The 17,253-nt window shown below is 37.3% G+C and overlaps 1 protein-coding gene across 4 annotated transcripts in view; it reads left to right on the top strand.

Annotated features, from left to right (window-relative positions):
* The window catches only part of BABAM2 (BRISC and BRCA1 A complex member 2), a 145,342-nt gene that overhangs the window by 35,200 nt on the left and 92,889 nt on the right, over positions 1 to 17,253 (top strand). For all 4 annotated transcript variants that reach the window (XM_070932445.1, XM_070932448.1, XM_070932446.1 and 1 more), the window contains exon 7: positions 14,063 to 14,172. In XM_070932445.1, coding sequence (XP_070788546.1) covers positions 14,063 to 14,172 — 110 coding nt within the window. The remainder of the gene's footprint in view (positions 1 to 14,062; positions 14,173 to 17,253) is intronic.

The raw sequence follows: 17,253 nt of genomic DNA, 5'->3' as shown, positions 1-17,253 counted from the left end.
GAGGGGAGGTCGTGTGACGGTGTACAAGTGATCCGTATAGTGCGGCACAAAGGCAACAAGTGGCTACTGTTGAGCAGGGGAGGGTGCATGAGAGGCTGGCATGGCATATATGCCACAAGGCTTGAAATGGCTTCTGCCAGGGCATGTGGTAGAATGTTATCTGAATTCCCAGGAGGGAGAAGCCACATTCCAGATCAGCAAGAGAATGTATTACAGCAAATGTATTAAATAGATGTTCTTAAAAATGACTAGATTTAGCAGCTGAAATATAAATTAAATATAAATTTGAATTTAGGATGTGCGCTTAGAATATGTCAAAATTAGTAAAAAAAATTGTGACTCACTATTCAAAGTCTTTAAAATGAACAGGCTAAATAATATCCATCATCTGTCTGTCTGTCTGTCTGTCTATCTATCAATCCATCCATCCCATCATCTTGTTAAACAAGTCTAAATCCTATGCTATAATGTTGTCTATAGTCCCTTGGATGTTGCCAGTTCTCATTTTTAGATTTCAAACCCTACTTTTAGATCCTGTTTTTTTAACAGGATCTAAAACTATAAATTGAAAACTATAAATTGAAAACTAAAGTAGTTTTCAATTTATACATTTTTTATATCTTTTGTTTATAATCCTTTTCTACATTTCCATTTTCCCTCTTAATATATGTTTTTGATCCATTATGTTTCTTTTTAATGACTACCCCACCCTCTTTATGCTGGTAAAAATTTGATTTGATACCAAGATTTCAGTATCCTTTATTTATTTATTTTATTTATTTTATTTTAAATTTATATACCTCCCTTCTCCCTGAGGACTCAGGGCGGTGTACAGCCAGAATTAAAAAACATAAAATACAAATATTAAAAAACAAATTAAAATATATATAAATTTGGCCCAAAATTAAAAATACAAACCAATTAAAACATTTAAAATTTCTTCTTAAGCCAGCCCGGCTTGCTGGAAATGTGGGTTTTAAAGGCACGGCGGAAGGCACTAAGGTCTTGGATTCTCCTTATCTCTGGGGGCAACTGATTCCAGAGGGTAAGTGCCCCCACAGAGAAGGCCCTCCCCCTGGGGGTCACCAGCCTACATTGATTGGCTGATGGCACCCTGAGGAGGCCCTCCCTGTGGGAGCGCACGGGACAATGGGAGGTCGTCAGTAGCAGCAGGCGGTCTCGAAGATAGCTAGGCCCGATGCCATGGAGCGCTTTAAAGGTGATAACCAGCACCTTGAAGCGCACCCGGAAGACCACTGGGAGCCAGTACAGCTCGCGCAGGAGCGGTGTTACATGGGAGCGCCATGCTGCTCCTATCACTACCCGCGCTGCTGCATTCTGGACCAGTTGGAGCCTCTGGGTGCTCTTCAAGGGGAGCCCCATGTAGAGAGCGTTGCAGTAGTCAAGGCGAGAGGTGACGAGGGCGTGAGTGACTGTGCACAGGGAATCCCGATCAAGAAAGGGCCTCAACTGGCAAATCAGGCGAACCTGACAAAAGGTCCCCCTGGTTACAGCTGTCAGATGTTCCTCCAAGGACAGCTGCCTATCCAGGAGGACTCCCAGATTGCGAGCCCTTTCTGTGGGGGCCAAAGACTCGCCCCCAATAGTCAGTGATGGAGTCAACTGACTATATCGGGATGCCGGGAGCCACAGCCACTCAGTCTTGGAAGGGTTGAGCTTGAGCCTGTTCCTCCCCATCCAGATCCGCACAGCCTCCAGGCTCTGGGACATCACTTCAAGGGCATCATTGGGGTGGCCTGGGGTGGAGATGTACAGCTGGGTGTCATCAGTGTACTGGTGGTATCTCACCCCGAAGCCACGGATGATCTCGCCTAACGGCTTTACATAAATGTTGAACAGAAGGGGCGAGAGGACCGATCCCTGCGGCACTCCACAGATGAGAGGCCTCGAGGTCGACCTCTGCCCCCCTGCCAACACAAATTGCGACCGGTCGGAGAGAAAGGAGGAGAACCACCGCCTCCCACCCCCAACTCTTCCAGCCGGTGCAGCATGATACCATGGTCGATGGTATCAAAAGCCGCTGAGAGATCTAACAGGACCAGAACAGAGGAGCAACCCCTGTCCTGAGCCCTCTAGAGATCATCAACCAACGCGACCAATGCCGTTTCCGTGCTGTGCCCAGACCTGAAACCTGACTGGAACGGATCTAGATAAGATGTTTCCACCAGGAATTGTGGGAACTGTCGCGCGACCACACTCTCCACAACCTTCACCATGAAGCGAAGGTTGGAGACAGGACGGTAGTTGGCCAATATTGCCGGATCCAGGGATGGCTTCTTGAGGAGAGGCCTCACCACCGCCTCTTTCAAGGCAGCGGGGAAGTGGCCCTCACTCAGCGAAGCGTTGATAACACCCTGGAGCCAGCCTCGTGTAACCTCCCGGGAGGCCAGTACCAACCAGGAGGGACATGGGTCCAGTAAACATGTGGCCGCACTAAGTCTCCCCAAAATCCTGTCCACATCATCGGGAGTCACAGCGTCAAACTCCTCCCAGATAACATTCTCAAGACTATTCCTCATCACTCTGCCCTGATCTACCCAGTCAGTGTCCAAATCCCCCCGGATCTGAGCGATTTTGTCATACAGGTATTGTCCAAAATCCTCCGCCCTGCCTTCCAAGGGATCCTCCCGCACTCCCGGATGGAGCAGGGAGCGGGTCACCCTAAACAGGGCGGCTGGATTCCCTGATGACGCAATAGAGGCGGAAAAGTAATTAAACTTTGCCGTCTTTATCGCCACTAAGTAGGTCTTAATATGCGACCTTACCAGTGTTCGATCAGATTCAGCGAGACTGGCCCTCCAACCGCTCTCCAGGCGTCTTTTCCGGCGCTTCATTTCCCTTAGATAGATGTTTTTCTTTTCCCTTATATCTTGAATTGTTTAGGTGTGCTGTTACCACTTGGCAAATTAAAATACCGCAAATTTATCTGCAAATGATAAATGTTGATGAGCTTTCTTAGATAGCACAGATGTGCTGTGTGCATTCAGCTAATGACAAGCTTGAACATATAACAATGTTAATTGATATTATGGTATTATCATTACGATACAAAACCATGGTAATCATCAGTGAGGGTTATATGCTGCAAAGAAACCACCCACTTTTCTGAAAGTATATGCACTTAATTAAGGGGAATTTGAAGAGTTTGTGTGGTGGAAAATAAAGAAATGTCTTTCAGTTAGACTCCAATTGGAGGATTGGTTACAATAATTCTGAGTATCAGTTTTAACTATTGTTTTAGCATGTTTTAATAAAGTTGTTCTTCAAGAAATACGGATTTTTCTAATGAAGATAATTATTTTCCCACTACGTCACAAATAATCCAGTGTGTTTTAAAAATTTTGCTTGTTTGCTTATTTATTTTCTTACTATGCCACTAATTACTGCAATTTCTCTGCGGTGTACAGTATATCACTCCCTGCCTTAAGGGCTCAAAGAAAAATGCATTATGTTTATATGATGTAGGAATAATGGAAATAATGGGAAATTCTTCTTTGTGATTTATATACCTGGGTTCTGCTCTTGAGCATAGCCTGTTTAGAATCTTCTAGATCTAGAGCTTATATAATTCTTGGCAAAAGTACTGCGATCCATACATATCACACATGACTAGGCATGGTTCATGCTAATCCCCCTTAGGTCAACTTTGATCGCTACAGTGATTGCTTAGAGACAAAGATGCCATTATTCATCTTTATTTCATTTTTATGGTTTTTATTTTTATTTTGTCCTTGAAGACTCAAGGACAATATTGTAAAAACAAATTATTCACCATAGGTAGGTATAATTTTAATCTTTTCTACCTAGGATGATCTTAACAGTAGATTTTTGAAAGCACTGATAAATATTTATTATATAGCATCAGTTGTCATGTAATTCTTGATACAGGTCTTCCTTAGTCCACATGCTATAATTTTATACCTGACCATGATTGGAGTTTTTTCCCCTGCTGATTCAGTGGAGATTCTGAGTCATCCATGTCATAGTTGTTCCAAGGGTGCTTTTTCAAAAGGCAACTGGACATTTGTTCCCTTGGGGAAGAAAAAATTGCACTCATTTACACTCTGATACAAGTGACCCTGAGTGCTCAGATAAACCCCCAAGTAACCCGAAGAGCTCCCAGGGGAAGTCCTAATGACCAGATGACTGCAAAGAAATATGATCCTTCTACCCACCCCCAATACTGTCAGAACTAATCCTTCCATTGCCCCTACCATCCTGCCAGAACCAATGAAGCTGCTGCTTCTTCTTCCTCAAGGGAAAAAACAGTTCAGTTGCCTTTTGAAAAAGCACCTTTGAGATTCCTGGGATTCCTTTGCATCCTTAGGAAGACTTTGCTATTCAGAATGCTCCTTCAAGGTGGATCTTGCATTCAAGCATTCAAGCCCTCTCCAACCCTTAGGCTAAAGGTCACTTGCTTCTACTCACTCATAGTTTAGATTTGCAGAGGTTCTTAACACCTCAGAAGTTCTACATTTATAGTTTTGCCTAATGTTCATGCACCCAGCTCCCTTTTTTGAAAGATTCTAGACCTCTTTGTCAGTTGACACAACCATCTCAGATTGTTGATGATTCAGTTTACCAGTTAGTATAAGTTTCTGTTCCTGATTCTCATTCCCAAGTTTCCTGGGCCAAATATGCCATTCTGTTTTCAATTTCCTACTGAAGGGTCTCCTTCAGTACATGGAAAATTTTTAGCCAGGTATCTGTCAGATTTTTGGATATTGAATTTCATTCTGTGATAGTAATACTGACATATAGCCTTATGCTTAATCAGCAAGGAGGTTTTTCACATGAATTTTGAAATCTCCCAACAAAAGTTAAAAAGTCTATAATGCCAAAGCCAAAAGCACTTTTATCAGCTCACCTAAGAAGTAACTCAGGTTACAAGGTTGAGGATTAGAGAACCAAATCTCCAGTCTTCCCTGGATTTTCAATCAGACTAGAAAGATTTATTTCAACTTCTTCTTTTACAAAAGTCATATTTTACTCATACAGATAATAATACTAAACCACAGCATAAATTTCATAAATTTCACGAATGGTGACAAACCCAGGCCAATTCTCAGTGAGGAAAACTATATTTTGAGATACACTATAAGAATAAACTTCCATAGTTTCTTTCAACTTTCCTTTATTAATATTTTTATTAAACTAGTTTCCTTTACTGAATAATTCATTTATTGTACTTTTTAAATTTTTTTACACCTGTTTCTGTGCTTGCTCTTCTCTATCCTAATTTGTTTAATATCTATCCTAAAGTTTATTCTTACATCCTAATTTTACCACATTTCACAAGTTCTTAATATTTTTCTGTTGTATTTTCATTCTGTTCTATGGTAAGAACACCAAATTCCCTACTTAGTAAACTTCCCTGTTTATCCTAGAAATTGAATGTCTATGACAAAAGAAAGCAAAGATAGTGCCAATAGTAATAGGCACCTTAGGTGAAATCCAAAAATAACTGGAACACTCTTAGCATTGATAAAATCAGTCAATTAAAAGAGACAGCTTTTTGGGATGATATCTTTAACGCCATCAAACATCCATATCTGTCTATCCCAAGTTCTTGGGAAGAACTTGATAAGTGGATAAAAATGCCAATCCAGTCTAAACATCTGGCTGACTATGCCACAAATCATAATAATTTATTAAACTTGTATACTGCCCAACTCTGCCCAACTCACAAAAATTGCAATAATATCAATAAAACCTAAGAAATTAACAGTGGCAAGCATAATGAAGCAAGGGATCTCATTCTGCCTTGATGGAGGTCTAGATGAAGAGCCAGGTTTTCATGGTTCTTCTAATTAACAGCAGAGTGGGAGCCATCCAGAACTTAGAAGGAATAGCCATACTTTAATATGGCTTTCTGGAGACCAGGAAAGAAGAGGCATTATGGTGTCACCATACATGACTTTCCAGAGGAGAGGAAATGAAGAGTCTTATTTAATAGATTTCTAAGGATGGCAATCCCTAAGAGAGGTTACCTGAAAAGAGCATACTCTTATTCAAATGTATCAAGCAGGCAGGTATATGAAAAGAAGGTATCTAGACTCTGAATCTTGAAAGGCTTTAAATATGATAACCAGCTCTTTGACTTGCACTATAAGCCTATACATAAGCTAGTGCTAGGCAAACTCTTAAAGTAGAGGTGCTACATGGCATGCCCATAACTACTTAAACCATCATATTATTGATCTCTTGAAGCTACAAAATGCAGCCCACTGTAAATGCTCTTGAAAAGCATTAGAATATATTGGAGTAATCCAGTTGAGAAATGATGGCTTCAATGACTATGAGTAAAGCCTACTGTTCCAGGAAGAGTCATAAGTGGCACAAAGGAGCTATATAAAGGCTTTCTTGGCCCCAGCTGCTACTTGCTCACCAAGTCGGAGTAGTGACTACAGGAGAACTCCCAACTTTGAGCCAATTTTTTGGGTAGTGGGATTGTCAACATTATATACAACGAAAGATTTTCTCTCTCCAGAATCAAATGGCTTACAAAATTGCTTAAATTTACTAATGTAAATATATTTTAGCTACAATAGTAGTCCTGGGCCTGATTAGATTCCCTTCTCTAATCTGATATTAGTTTTGCTCCTGTCCTTGCATCAAAATACCTCCAGTAACATATAGTGTTGGCTGGGCAGTGGGAAATTTAAGGTGAAGAAGGACATGCTGGCTGTGGCCTAGTTTTAGGTCCCTAGTAATATAAGTCCATAAGTGGATAAATATGTGGTTTGTGCAAAACATTGAACTGGAATATAAAACAGTCATATAGATGTCTATGGAGATTCTCAATCATCCAGGTCATGGTTGTCCCAAATGTAGCTTTTCCAAAAGGCAACTGGATTTTCTTGGGGGTTTTTTGCCTTTGAAAAAAGTTTTGCTTTTCATCCAAGAAGCCTTTTCTTTTTTTCAAAGGAAAAAAACCCAAGAAAGTCCTGTTGACTTTTGGAAAAAGCACCTTTGGGGCAACATGTTTTTATAGTTGTGGGCAAATTACAAGTACTTATCCTAGATGAGTATTCTTTCTTTATACTCAGCCTTTTGGCTTCTGGGTTTTTTAAAAAAATTTAACTGTCCAACTTGGTTCTGTTCCAAATATAAAAGGAAATGAATTATAGTAGTAACGGTGTAGAGCAGATGTTTTGGTTGGACTAGCCATTAACACTCTGACTCATAATAAATTCTCAGTTCCAGTAAGTTCCCAGATCTTAGTTACAGTAGGTAGTAGGATGCAAGAGAACAATGTGTTTATGCTTTCTGTTTTAAATGTGTTTGGGAATCAATACTTGCCAGGAATTCTTCTTTATAAAAGACACTCTATTGTTCATTTGTTTAGTTAGTCAAAAATGTAAACGGTATTCTGAGGCTTTCATCTATAGAAAGAATAAAAACTGGTGCTCAATATAAATAATGCTAATAAATAAAATTGAAATTAGTGAGTGTTAATGCATAAGTTGAGTTTTTTTAAAAAAAATATTATTTATTGTAAAAAAATGTGTAGCCTACTTTTCTTCTCTGAATGCTTTGGAGGCAGTTTACAACATGATTTTAAAGCCAAAAAAATTATATATTTATGAATTACATTATGATCTATATTCCCACAAAAAATAGAACCAAAGAAGGCTAACAAAGTTCAATTATAATTAAAATATTAACACTCATGGAATACAAACCAGTGAAAAATAAATAGTAGCATCCATCAGATTAAAAACTGGATCAGTGAAGCGAAATAGCAGCAAAAGCTGCTTTCAGTAAACTTTCTGTATGCTAGCAGAAAAATATTAAAGAGAGAAATACCCAACCTTTTCTTTGTAAATGGTTTTTTTTTAACTTGAGGGTAGCTACTTGGAGGTTTTTGGTTAGTGATAAATAACAGGACTGCCCTCAAATCTTAAAACAAGGAAAGATTCATATGAGGTAATACCCACATTTATTACAATTTGAACTCAAAAAGAATTTATACCCATATATATTTTAACAAGATATAGCAACAGTGTTTTTGATTTGCTAAAGTTTCAAAATATTTTTAAAAGGTAATCTCAGGTATAGTGCATTACACTCATGCCTCATTTATGTACATAAGGTTTGTGTCAACCTGATCTGGTCTGATCCATGGATATAGGATTCATCTCTGAGTCTGGAAATGAGAGTAATCCTGTAGTAAAACTGTAGTCTTTAAGACAAATTCAGTGCCTCTAAAAAGACTGAATCTCTATATTCTAAATGGTCGTTCAACGGACAGGGTCGTCTTTTTGTTTTCTCTATACATTAAGTTTGGCCTCCACCTAGTCATGTTATCACATTTTGGATTCTTGGCAACTTGTTTGTATTTATGAACAGTTGCCAAGTGCCCTGCAATCATATGACTGCCATTTGCAATCTTCTCTGCTAGTTTCCCCCCCAAAATCTGTGGGGTAGCTAGTAGGGAAGGTTGCAAGGGGAGTGGATGTTAGATTTGAGATCCATTTCCCCATCATGCCATTTGCCCTCCCCTCTGAGTAGGAAGAAAAAGTATTCCTGCACACTAGAGGAACAGACTTCAAATTTAGTAAACATCATCTTTCTCGTGATTCTTCTTCCCAGCAGGGTGCGGAGAGAGAGGCCAGGCCCTGTCCCTGCCCCACAATGACCAGAAGGCCTGGGCCTTCTCCCAATGCTCTGTTTAATTACCCACAAAGTTGCCTAACAACTGAAACTGGGAGAGCTGGGATTGTGGTTGCTGATGAAGAGGCCACATAGTGTCTTGCTTAAAGTTTCCTTTATTCAACATCTAAAATTTTGGACCCAACTGTGGTCATAAGTGGAAGACTACTTGTATAGTTTAGTGATAGAATATCTGCATTTTTTGCAGATTGTTTCAATTCCAATTCTTTGCATCTTTAGCTAGGAGGGGAAACCTTCAATTTTAAACTAAGAACATTGTTACTAATAAGCATGCACATTATTAAACTAGATAAGACAATGATGTAAGCATAAGGCAGTGTCCCGTGTTTCCACCATGAATTCTCTGATTTTAAAAAAAACAACAACCATATAAGCATTGTTAAGGAATTCGCAGAGTAACTCTTGAGTAGCAAGGGTGTGCACATGAAAGCGATTGAGAGAAATTACGAATAAACACAGCCAACACACAGATACACTGAATTGTGTTTACTTTTAGGAAATAGTAAGGCACAGTCCAATAAACAGTCCAGGTCATACACATATAAAGCAGGAGACAGCAAAACGACAGTCCAGGTATAATCCAATAACAAAGTCTTCTTACCAGTCGTCGTAGTCATTCACAATAAACAGTTCTTCTGGATTTGCAAACAGTAGCATACAGAGATATGCTATTCTTAGAGACCAAGAATAGCAAAGAGAAACAAACCATGTTTCTAGTTCCCTCTTAAGGACATTGGCTACAGAGCTAACCAATCAGGACACAGTATGATGCAATACAGCAGTCTTAAAGCTATATCGAGGGTTTATATATTGCCAACCCAACAAGGTAGGTAATAATCATTTCCTAACACATATACAGTAAGTTTTCTGATATTCTTATACATGTCCTGAAATTATGTTACTTAAAATCATTTCTAATTAGCAAACTCCCCCGTCTCTTTTAACATTCTAAAGATATTAACAATTTGTTTACATAGATAAGAAAACATTTTGTATTTGAAATTTGTCTCAATTCTGTTCCCAATAATTTTACAAGCGAATTTTATGTGGATGAAACAGAAACCGTTCTTATCATTTCACGCTCTTTCTTCCCTGGATGCTGTATTTATATAAAAGACACTGGGTGTAGGTTGGAAACTTCTGTTTGTACATCTATGATTAACACAATATTGGTTGTAGCTGCAATGCTCAACTTCTGATGGCAAGAAAAAATGCCAGGATGATTGCCCCTTTCTTAGAATGCCCTGTCTTTCTCCGTGGCCTGTGCCCCTCCTGAGCAGCCACATTCTGAAAACCACTGATTTAATTAGCTTAGCTACAGATTTCATTTTTCATGAAAATTACTGTGTATAGCGGTATAAACATTTAATCTTGTTTTGAAACATAGGAGCTTTTAATCATAATCCACAAGTTAATTATAATTCTAAAGGAACTTCTGATGATACACAAGTCAAAAGTGTACAAGCAGAAGTTTACTTTCTCTGAAGTGGAAGAAGAGTGGCTATGGAGCAATACATGATATGGCAAGGCCTATTGGTGTATTGGAAGATGCCTGAGCTGGAACCAGTCTTCTGTCAGCATTGTAAGCAATATAAAGTTGTTTTTTTAAAAAATGATCAAAATATAAAATGCTTGCATAATAGAAAATATGTATAACGTACAAAAAAATACAAAAAGGAGAGAAGAGGGCAGTGGATCAGTAGATTTCATTTATATCTTGAATTTATGATGTTTGTTCATGCACAATATTAAATCATAATATAGTTTGTTTAATTTTAAGTTAATACTAAGATACCCATTAGGTCTTAGATTTCATGCAAACCAGACTTCTGTGGCTTGTTTAGAAATTATTGTTTAAAAACAGTCATTGGCAACCTCAGTTAACTTTGTTTTATCCTATTTGGGTTCCAGCAGATTCCAAATCAGATTTTGAAATGCAAACAAAATGTAGAGCAAACCTTTGGAGTAGTACACAGATGTTCATAAATCAGACAAAATAATGTTTTGTCATTGTTCCCAAATTTTTCAGTTCATGCTGTCCTTAATGTCACAAAGATATGACATTAATAATGATCATTGCAAAAGCCAGTTTTCCAAATGAACATCACAAAAATTTAAAACATCCCATGATGTTCTTGTGAGGTTGCTGCAGGACTCCAGGGTATGTGATACACAGTTTGGGTAATGTGGTCATACTCCACATTATGGTATCAATTATGGTATCATTGACATTATTTGGATTTTTTTTTAAAAAAGCTTGATGTCATTATTAATACTGCTACATTTCTCTATTTGGGTTTTGTAACACTAGTGAATGCAGCAAAAGAATAAGTAAAATGTCAAATGTTTCAGAGGGCTTATATTAAAAAAAACATACCCATTAGTCATTTTGGTAGATAAGATTTAAATGGCTGCTAGCATAATAAGGGAAATGCATAACATTATTGTACAAGCCTGAAATACAAAATGTGTAGTCATAGCTATGGATCAGGAGGTGGAGGATGGAATCCAAAATACATAAGAGTATGTATTACCTGTAACAAGAGGTAAATAATTGTGTTTTCAGGATTGAAATGAACTTTTTATTTGCCCCTAAATGCTAAGTGTAATGTGGCACTACAGATTATGAGTTAGTCTACAGCTGCATCTTTGGACTGACTTTGTACTTCACAGATGAAATATCTGGAGTAATTTTTTGAATTCCTTTGTCCCTGATTCCACTTTTTTCTGGTAATTCTGTGTCTGATAAATAAGTAAATATCAACGTTCTTTTGGTTAAGATAATCTTTATTGTCATTTTTTACTGTGAGCACATTGGCTCACATTAAAAATGAAATTTTGTTGCCCACTCTCAAAAGAAAATATATATCTACCTATATAACACACATATACACATGATATATACATACATAACACTTGTATAAGGATTATTCTTTATATTATTCATGTTGTCTTGTATTCTTGTATGGTCTGCACCAGTAGAGGCTAAACCAATTTCATTGTATACATGATGTACAATGACAATAAAGGCTTTGAACTTTAACACACATATACACATGCTATATATTTATATATATATAAATATAAATATTAATCACCGTCCATTTTGAATACGAAGTGGAAAGAAGAAACTTGAGAGTTTACAAGATTGATGCTATGTGGAACAAAACTCTGAATGGGTAAAAATAAAATAATTTATAGTTAATAAATTTGTCTGAAGAAGTTGAAACTTTCATACTTATATATGATATTGGAATTGGTCCTAATATGGTCCTAAAATTGTGGATTTTGAAAATTATTCAAACTGGTTGTGTATATATATATATATATATATATATATATATATATATATATATATATATGTAAAATTTAGCAAAAATAAATGCTTTTTTTCCATTCATCCGTTTAAATGAAAACATCTGTGATGACGGGCGGGCTGGCCGGCTGGCTGACTGACTGATTATGTGTCATCAAGTCAATCCTAACTCGTAGCGAGCACCTAGATAGATTTTCTCCATGACACTTCCTAACTTGTCTTTGGGGTTACTATTCAATCTATCAATCACTATTATTAAATTATATTAATAAACCATACCATATACTATATGATAATATCTGTATAATATTATATAGTATGGTATATTAGTATAATATAATAATATTGGTTTATTGTGTGTTATCAAAATAGTGTTGATTCTTAGCAACCACATAGATTTTCTCCGTGACAGTCTGACCGTAAACTGGTCCTTCAGATCTTCCAGTAGTGCACCCACTACTGCAATAACTGAGTCCTCCTACTTTGCTGCCTAGTTGTCATCTTGTTCTCTTTCCTTCCACCTTTCCCAGTATGTATTAGAACCTCCTCCATAGAGTTAGCTCTCTACATAATGTGTCTGAACTAGGACAATTTGAGCTTGGTTATTTGTATCTCAAGTGAGAATGCTAGCTTGATTTGTTTGGTGATCCATTCCTTTATTTTTTTGCCTGTCCATGGTTTGCTCTGTAGTCCTGTCCAACACCAAAGTTCACAAACATCAATATCAATACTATCCTGCTTTTTCAAAGTCCAGCTTTTCCTTCCATAGAGTATCACCAGGAATATCATTGCTTGCATTGTTCTGATCTTTGTAGGTATAGTAGACACATCATGGGATCTGAATATATTTTCCAAGGTTTTCATGGCTAATCTGTCAACGTAGTCTAGCAATATAATAATATAATATGGCCTATAATCTATTTTATAATTATCAGATCATATTTTGTTCTTAATTTAAGGGAATGAATCAGAGGAATCACGTTTAAGCATGGGAAACTGTGTAATCCAAAACCAAATCATATTGATTTGGTTAATTGATTCATCAAAGCAACAACTAAAATCTTAGAAAATTTTCCCACTCCTCCTGGTTGGAGATAGCAGAGAATGGAGCTGAGATGGTATGGCAACATACTTTGCAAGGTTTAATAGTTGGATTATGACTAGAAAAATGTACTGCAAATCAATCCTCAGCCATGGAAGCTTATTGGGTATATTGGAATACTCACTCTTAAATCAGTCTACTTCATAAGAATATTGGTGTATGGAAAATTTTGAGAAGGAAGTGCTATTTACTCAGCCATGAAAAGCAGGAAGAAATATAGAATATAAAACCATGTAAATAAGAAGAAAAAGTTGTGTTGGAAATGTTCAGTGCCTTGAGTTATTTGTAAAAATAATAAAGGCAGAAAACCAACAAACGAATCTGAGCTATATGACTTTTCCAAAAGAATATACTCTAGGATATTAATTACATTGGAAAGATGTGTGATTCTATAATTGTACATGACTGCTCTTTTACTCTATCATTTTTATCGTATGTAATGGTGCTCAGAACTGAAAAACTGTGCCAGATTTTCAAGGGTCACTTAGACCAGTATTGGGCAACAATTACTTCCTCCAACATATTGTCACAAACTGTCATGGTAAAATGTTATAGGAATGCAGTTCATGCAGCACTGTAAAATCATTTCTTGTTGTCCAGTTAGCTAGGTGTTTTTTTAACAGCTGATTTGACTTTGGAAAACAGTATTTTCTACATAAGAATATCATGACATGCCTGCTAGCAGTAATTTGACATCTGCCAAATTCATGGCAATGACATTTAATTTATGTCTACTGTACGTACCTAAAATATATAGAATAATTCTTGCTAGCAGTATATTTCTATTAAGATTCCTGGTGTCAAGCAAGTTATTTCTAGCCAGTTTTGAGAAGACCAAAGTAGCAGATTGCCAACCTCTTCAGCCAGGCCTTATAATCTTTCATATGATCAAGCTTATGATTGCTATCAAAATCCATTTTTTTCTTTCTTTCTGTGTATATATTTAGGATGCAAATGAAGACCCTGGAGAAGATGTTGCTCTTCTTTCAGTCAGTTTTGAGGATACAGAAGCTACTCAGGTTTTTCCCAAATTGTTCCTCTCTCCTCGAATTGAACAGTGAGTGCTATATCTCATATATACTAATCTTGGTTTCACAATATTTTATTATATTTCTCATTGTTATATAAAACGTTTGGATAGTATAAAACCTCTCTGACTTTTAATGGAAAAAAGTCAATGTGATGATTTTTGTAAGTGACAATGCCTGTCAAGCCATGCAGCTTCCCATTTTAAAGTCTTTTAAAGCTGAACCGTCAGCTATAATCAGCCTGTATTTTCCTTAAATGATATTCATTGAATGTTCCTCTTCATTCCACTGATTCAAAGAAATTTAGCTCCATGTTGGGCTTCAAGTGTTCATAGATTAATCTCTGGCTCTTTCAAAATGGAAAAATATATAACACTGACCTATTCTATCTTTTTGTCTAGATCAGGGGAGTCAAACTAGATTTCATTGAGGGCCGCATCAGGGATGTGTTTGACCTCATGGGGCTGGGGTGGGCGTGGCCAGAGTGGACATGGCCTGCATGGCATCACTCATGTTGGGGGTGCCTGTGGTGGTCCGAGTACTCTGCCAGTGAAAATGGGCTTCTGGGCCCCGTTTTCAGCTGCAATGACCTCCTACAGCCTTCTGCTAGCGAAAACGGAGCTCAGGTGGGTCATGGCCTAAAATGGAGCCTGGGACAGCTGCGCGTGGCCCTCCCAAGCTCCGTTTTTGCTGGCAGAGGCACCATGGGCGGGAACTTCACTGTTTCCAGGGTGGCCCTCTAACCATCCTGCAGGCTGGATCCTTGAATTTAATACCCTGGTCTAGATGGTCATTGGACATAATCTAAACAGTCATCCTAATGACTAAGTAAATGAAGCAGTCGTGGGCTACTACATTGTAAGTAAGCCACTCCTCAATATCTATGAATTACAGAGATGACATGCATGGTACATCTTATTCCCCCATCCAGGCAATGTCTGCATTAGACTTCGGAATTGCTTTCTATATGCAGTAGAAATATAATGTGTTTTGTTGTTGAAACATGACTTTCCCTTATAGCTAGTGAGGTTTGTTACTTGGAAATGAAAGAAAATTTGCACAAGTCTTTGGTTATTGATTGTATCTTATAAATGCAACCACTTCTTCTTATTGATCTCTTCATTAATTTACATAAAATCATGGAATTAAAAAATAATAATTCTGTATTGATATGCTGTGTGATTTATATTTCCTGGCTGGAGCCCAGTGTGAGGATTGGGATTTGTCTCCATTCATGCACAGTGATAATAGTAAACATCGTAAACATACTTTTATGTTCAGGCAAGATAGACGGCAAATAAATAAATAAAATAAATAAATTAGGCCTGATGAAAAAATATGCCAAATACTCAATTATTTCCTCATTTTTTGTTTTCTGTATTTTTGCCATTGCATCAAGTACTTGCATGACCAGGTGATAATATCTGTATGTGATATAAATGAATGTGCTGGGGTAGAATAGCTTCCTTTCTAGTGGCAGTGTTGTTTGATGCTCTCTGTGGAAGAATGACTCACTAAGATATAGGTTAGGCCAGGGGTACCAAACTCGATTTCATTGAATGCTGCATTAGGTTTGTATTCGACCTCCAGGTGCCGGGTGGGCATGGCCCCATTTTCGGTCGGGATGTCCTCCTGCAGCCCTCTGCCAGTGAAAATCCCTTCCAACTCTGTTACTCTGTTAAAATGGAGCTCAGGGGTGCCGCACATGGCCCCCTGAGCTCTGTTTTCGCTGGCAGAGGCACCATGGGCCAATCCTTTGCTGTTTCCAGGGCAGCCCTGCGGGTCAGATCTAAGTACCCCAGTGGCCGGATCCACCCCACGGCCATGAATTTGACACCCCTTGGTTAGGCTTTGATGTCCAAAATAACTTTGTCCCTTAAAAGTAAGTCTGATGCAGAATGAAACTAGAATCCATTCCAGACTACAGTTTAAGACATGGATTTGTATTATATCCAATATTTTGGGTTTTTATGTGTAAAGTTAGTATTTTAATTTTACAGAATATTTAGAACAGGTTTTTTAGTAATATGCATTGAATTCAACATGGTCTACAGTTTTATCAACTGATGCATGCTGTGTTGACCAGAATTCTCACTATTCATTTTGAATTTAAAGTTTCACTATGAGTTTTAAGTTTGCTAAAACATATAACACATTTAGTTATTTATAAATAACGAATGTTTTGTTGGAAAATTATATCTTCTCTGACATCTCTAAATCCCTAATTTATCCTTTGTGTTTTATTTTTTTCTTCTATTTTCTTTTCTTTTTAAGTTGCTTACTATATCTTCTTGAATGTTTAATGAAAATAAATATTAATGTGCTAATTTAAATGTTAAATAGCATTTTTTAAAAAATTGTTTTATTGAAATAAAAATATGCTTTTTCAGATTTTGTAGTATCTGTACATTTGCTGAGCTGTAGTCAGGAAACTGCAATTTAGCAAACCTATTAATCTTTGTTATAAGACTAGAAGAGTTCTTATTTTGCGCTAATAGGATATTTGTCCAAGTATGTCACAGTATTTATTTTAGTTATGGTACAATTAAAATACAGTTAATAAATTTAGTCTGCTCTTAAAATGGTAGTGCTAGGAGGAAAAATAGTTCGACTTCCTTTTTCCCATTTTTGGAACTCATCTTTGTTCGCTTTCCAATCTCCCCTTTTCTGCCTCACTCTTGAACTCTCTGATTTAAAATTCCAGGCTTACATGTACTTTATCTTAGAGATAAACATTAATGGAAAGGACTTCCCCCAAAAGAGTTACAAGTTGTGAACCTGGAAGAAACACTTGCAGGTCTCTGAACTTTCTTGTATTGTATCCTTAAATGGGTAAGATATTAAGGTGGGGATTTGCTTGCTCAATTATCTCATCTAAAAGTGCAGAATAATGGAAAATGATAGAACTTGCCTCAGGAATTTGATAATAAACAAGTCTAGGTAACTTTCCTTAAATTAAATATTTAATGTGTATATAATAGGCTTCACCCTCTCCTCACCCAGAAGAAATCACACAATGGGTGATTTGGGCTTAAATCCATACTTTGCCATGGAAACTCATTGGTGGCTTCAAATTCTCTCTGTTCAGCCCATCTCACAGGGCAATTATG

The sequence above is a fragment of the Pituophis catenifer genome, unplaced genomic scaffold, assembly GCF_029215685.1.
Source record: "Pituophis catenifer annectens isolate HBS135680 unplaced genomic scaffold, rPitCat1.0.hap2 SCAF_1, whole genome shotgun sequence".
Classification (NCBI taxonomy): Eukaryota; Metazoa; Chordata; class Lepidosauria; order Squamata; family Colubridae; genus Pituophis; species Pituophis catenifer.
Note: the sequence above shows the minus strand (reverse complement) of the source record. Positions and strands in the feature narration are given on the sequence as shown.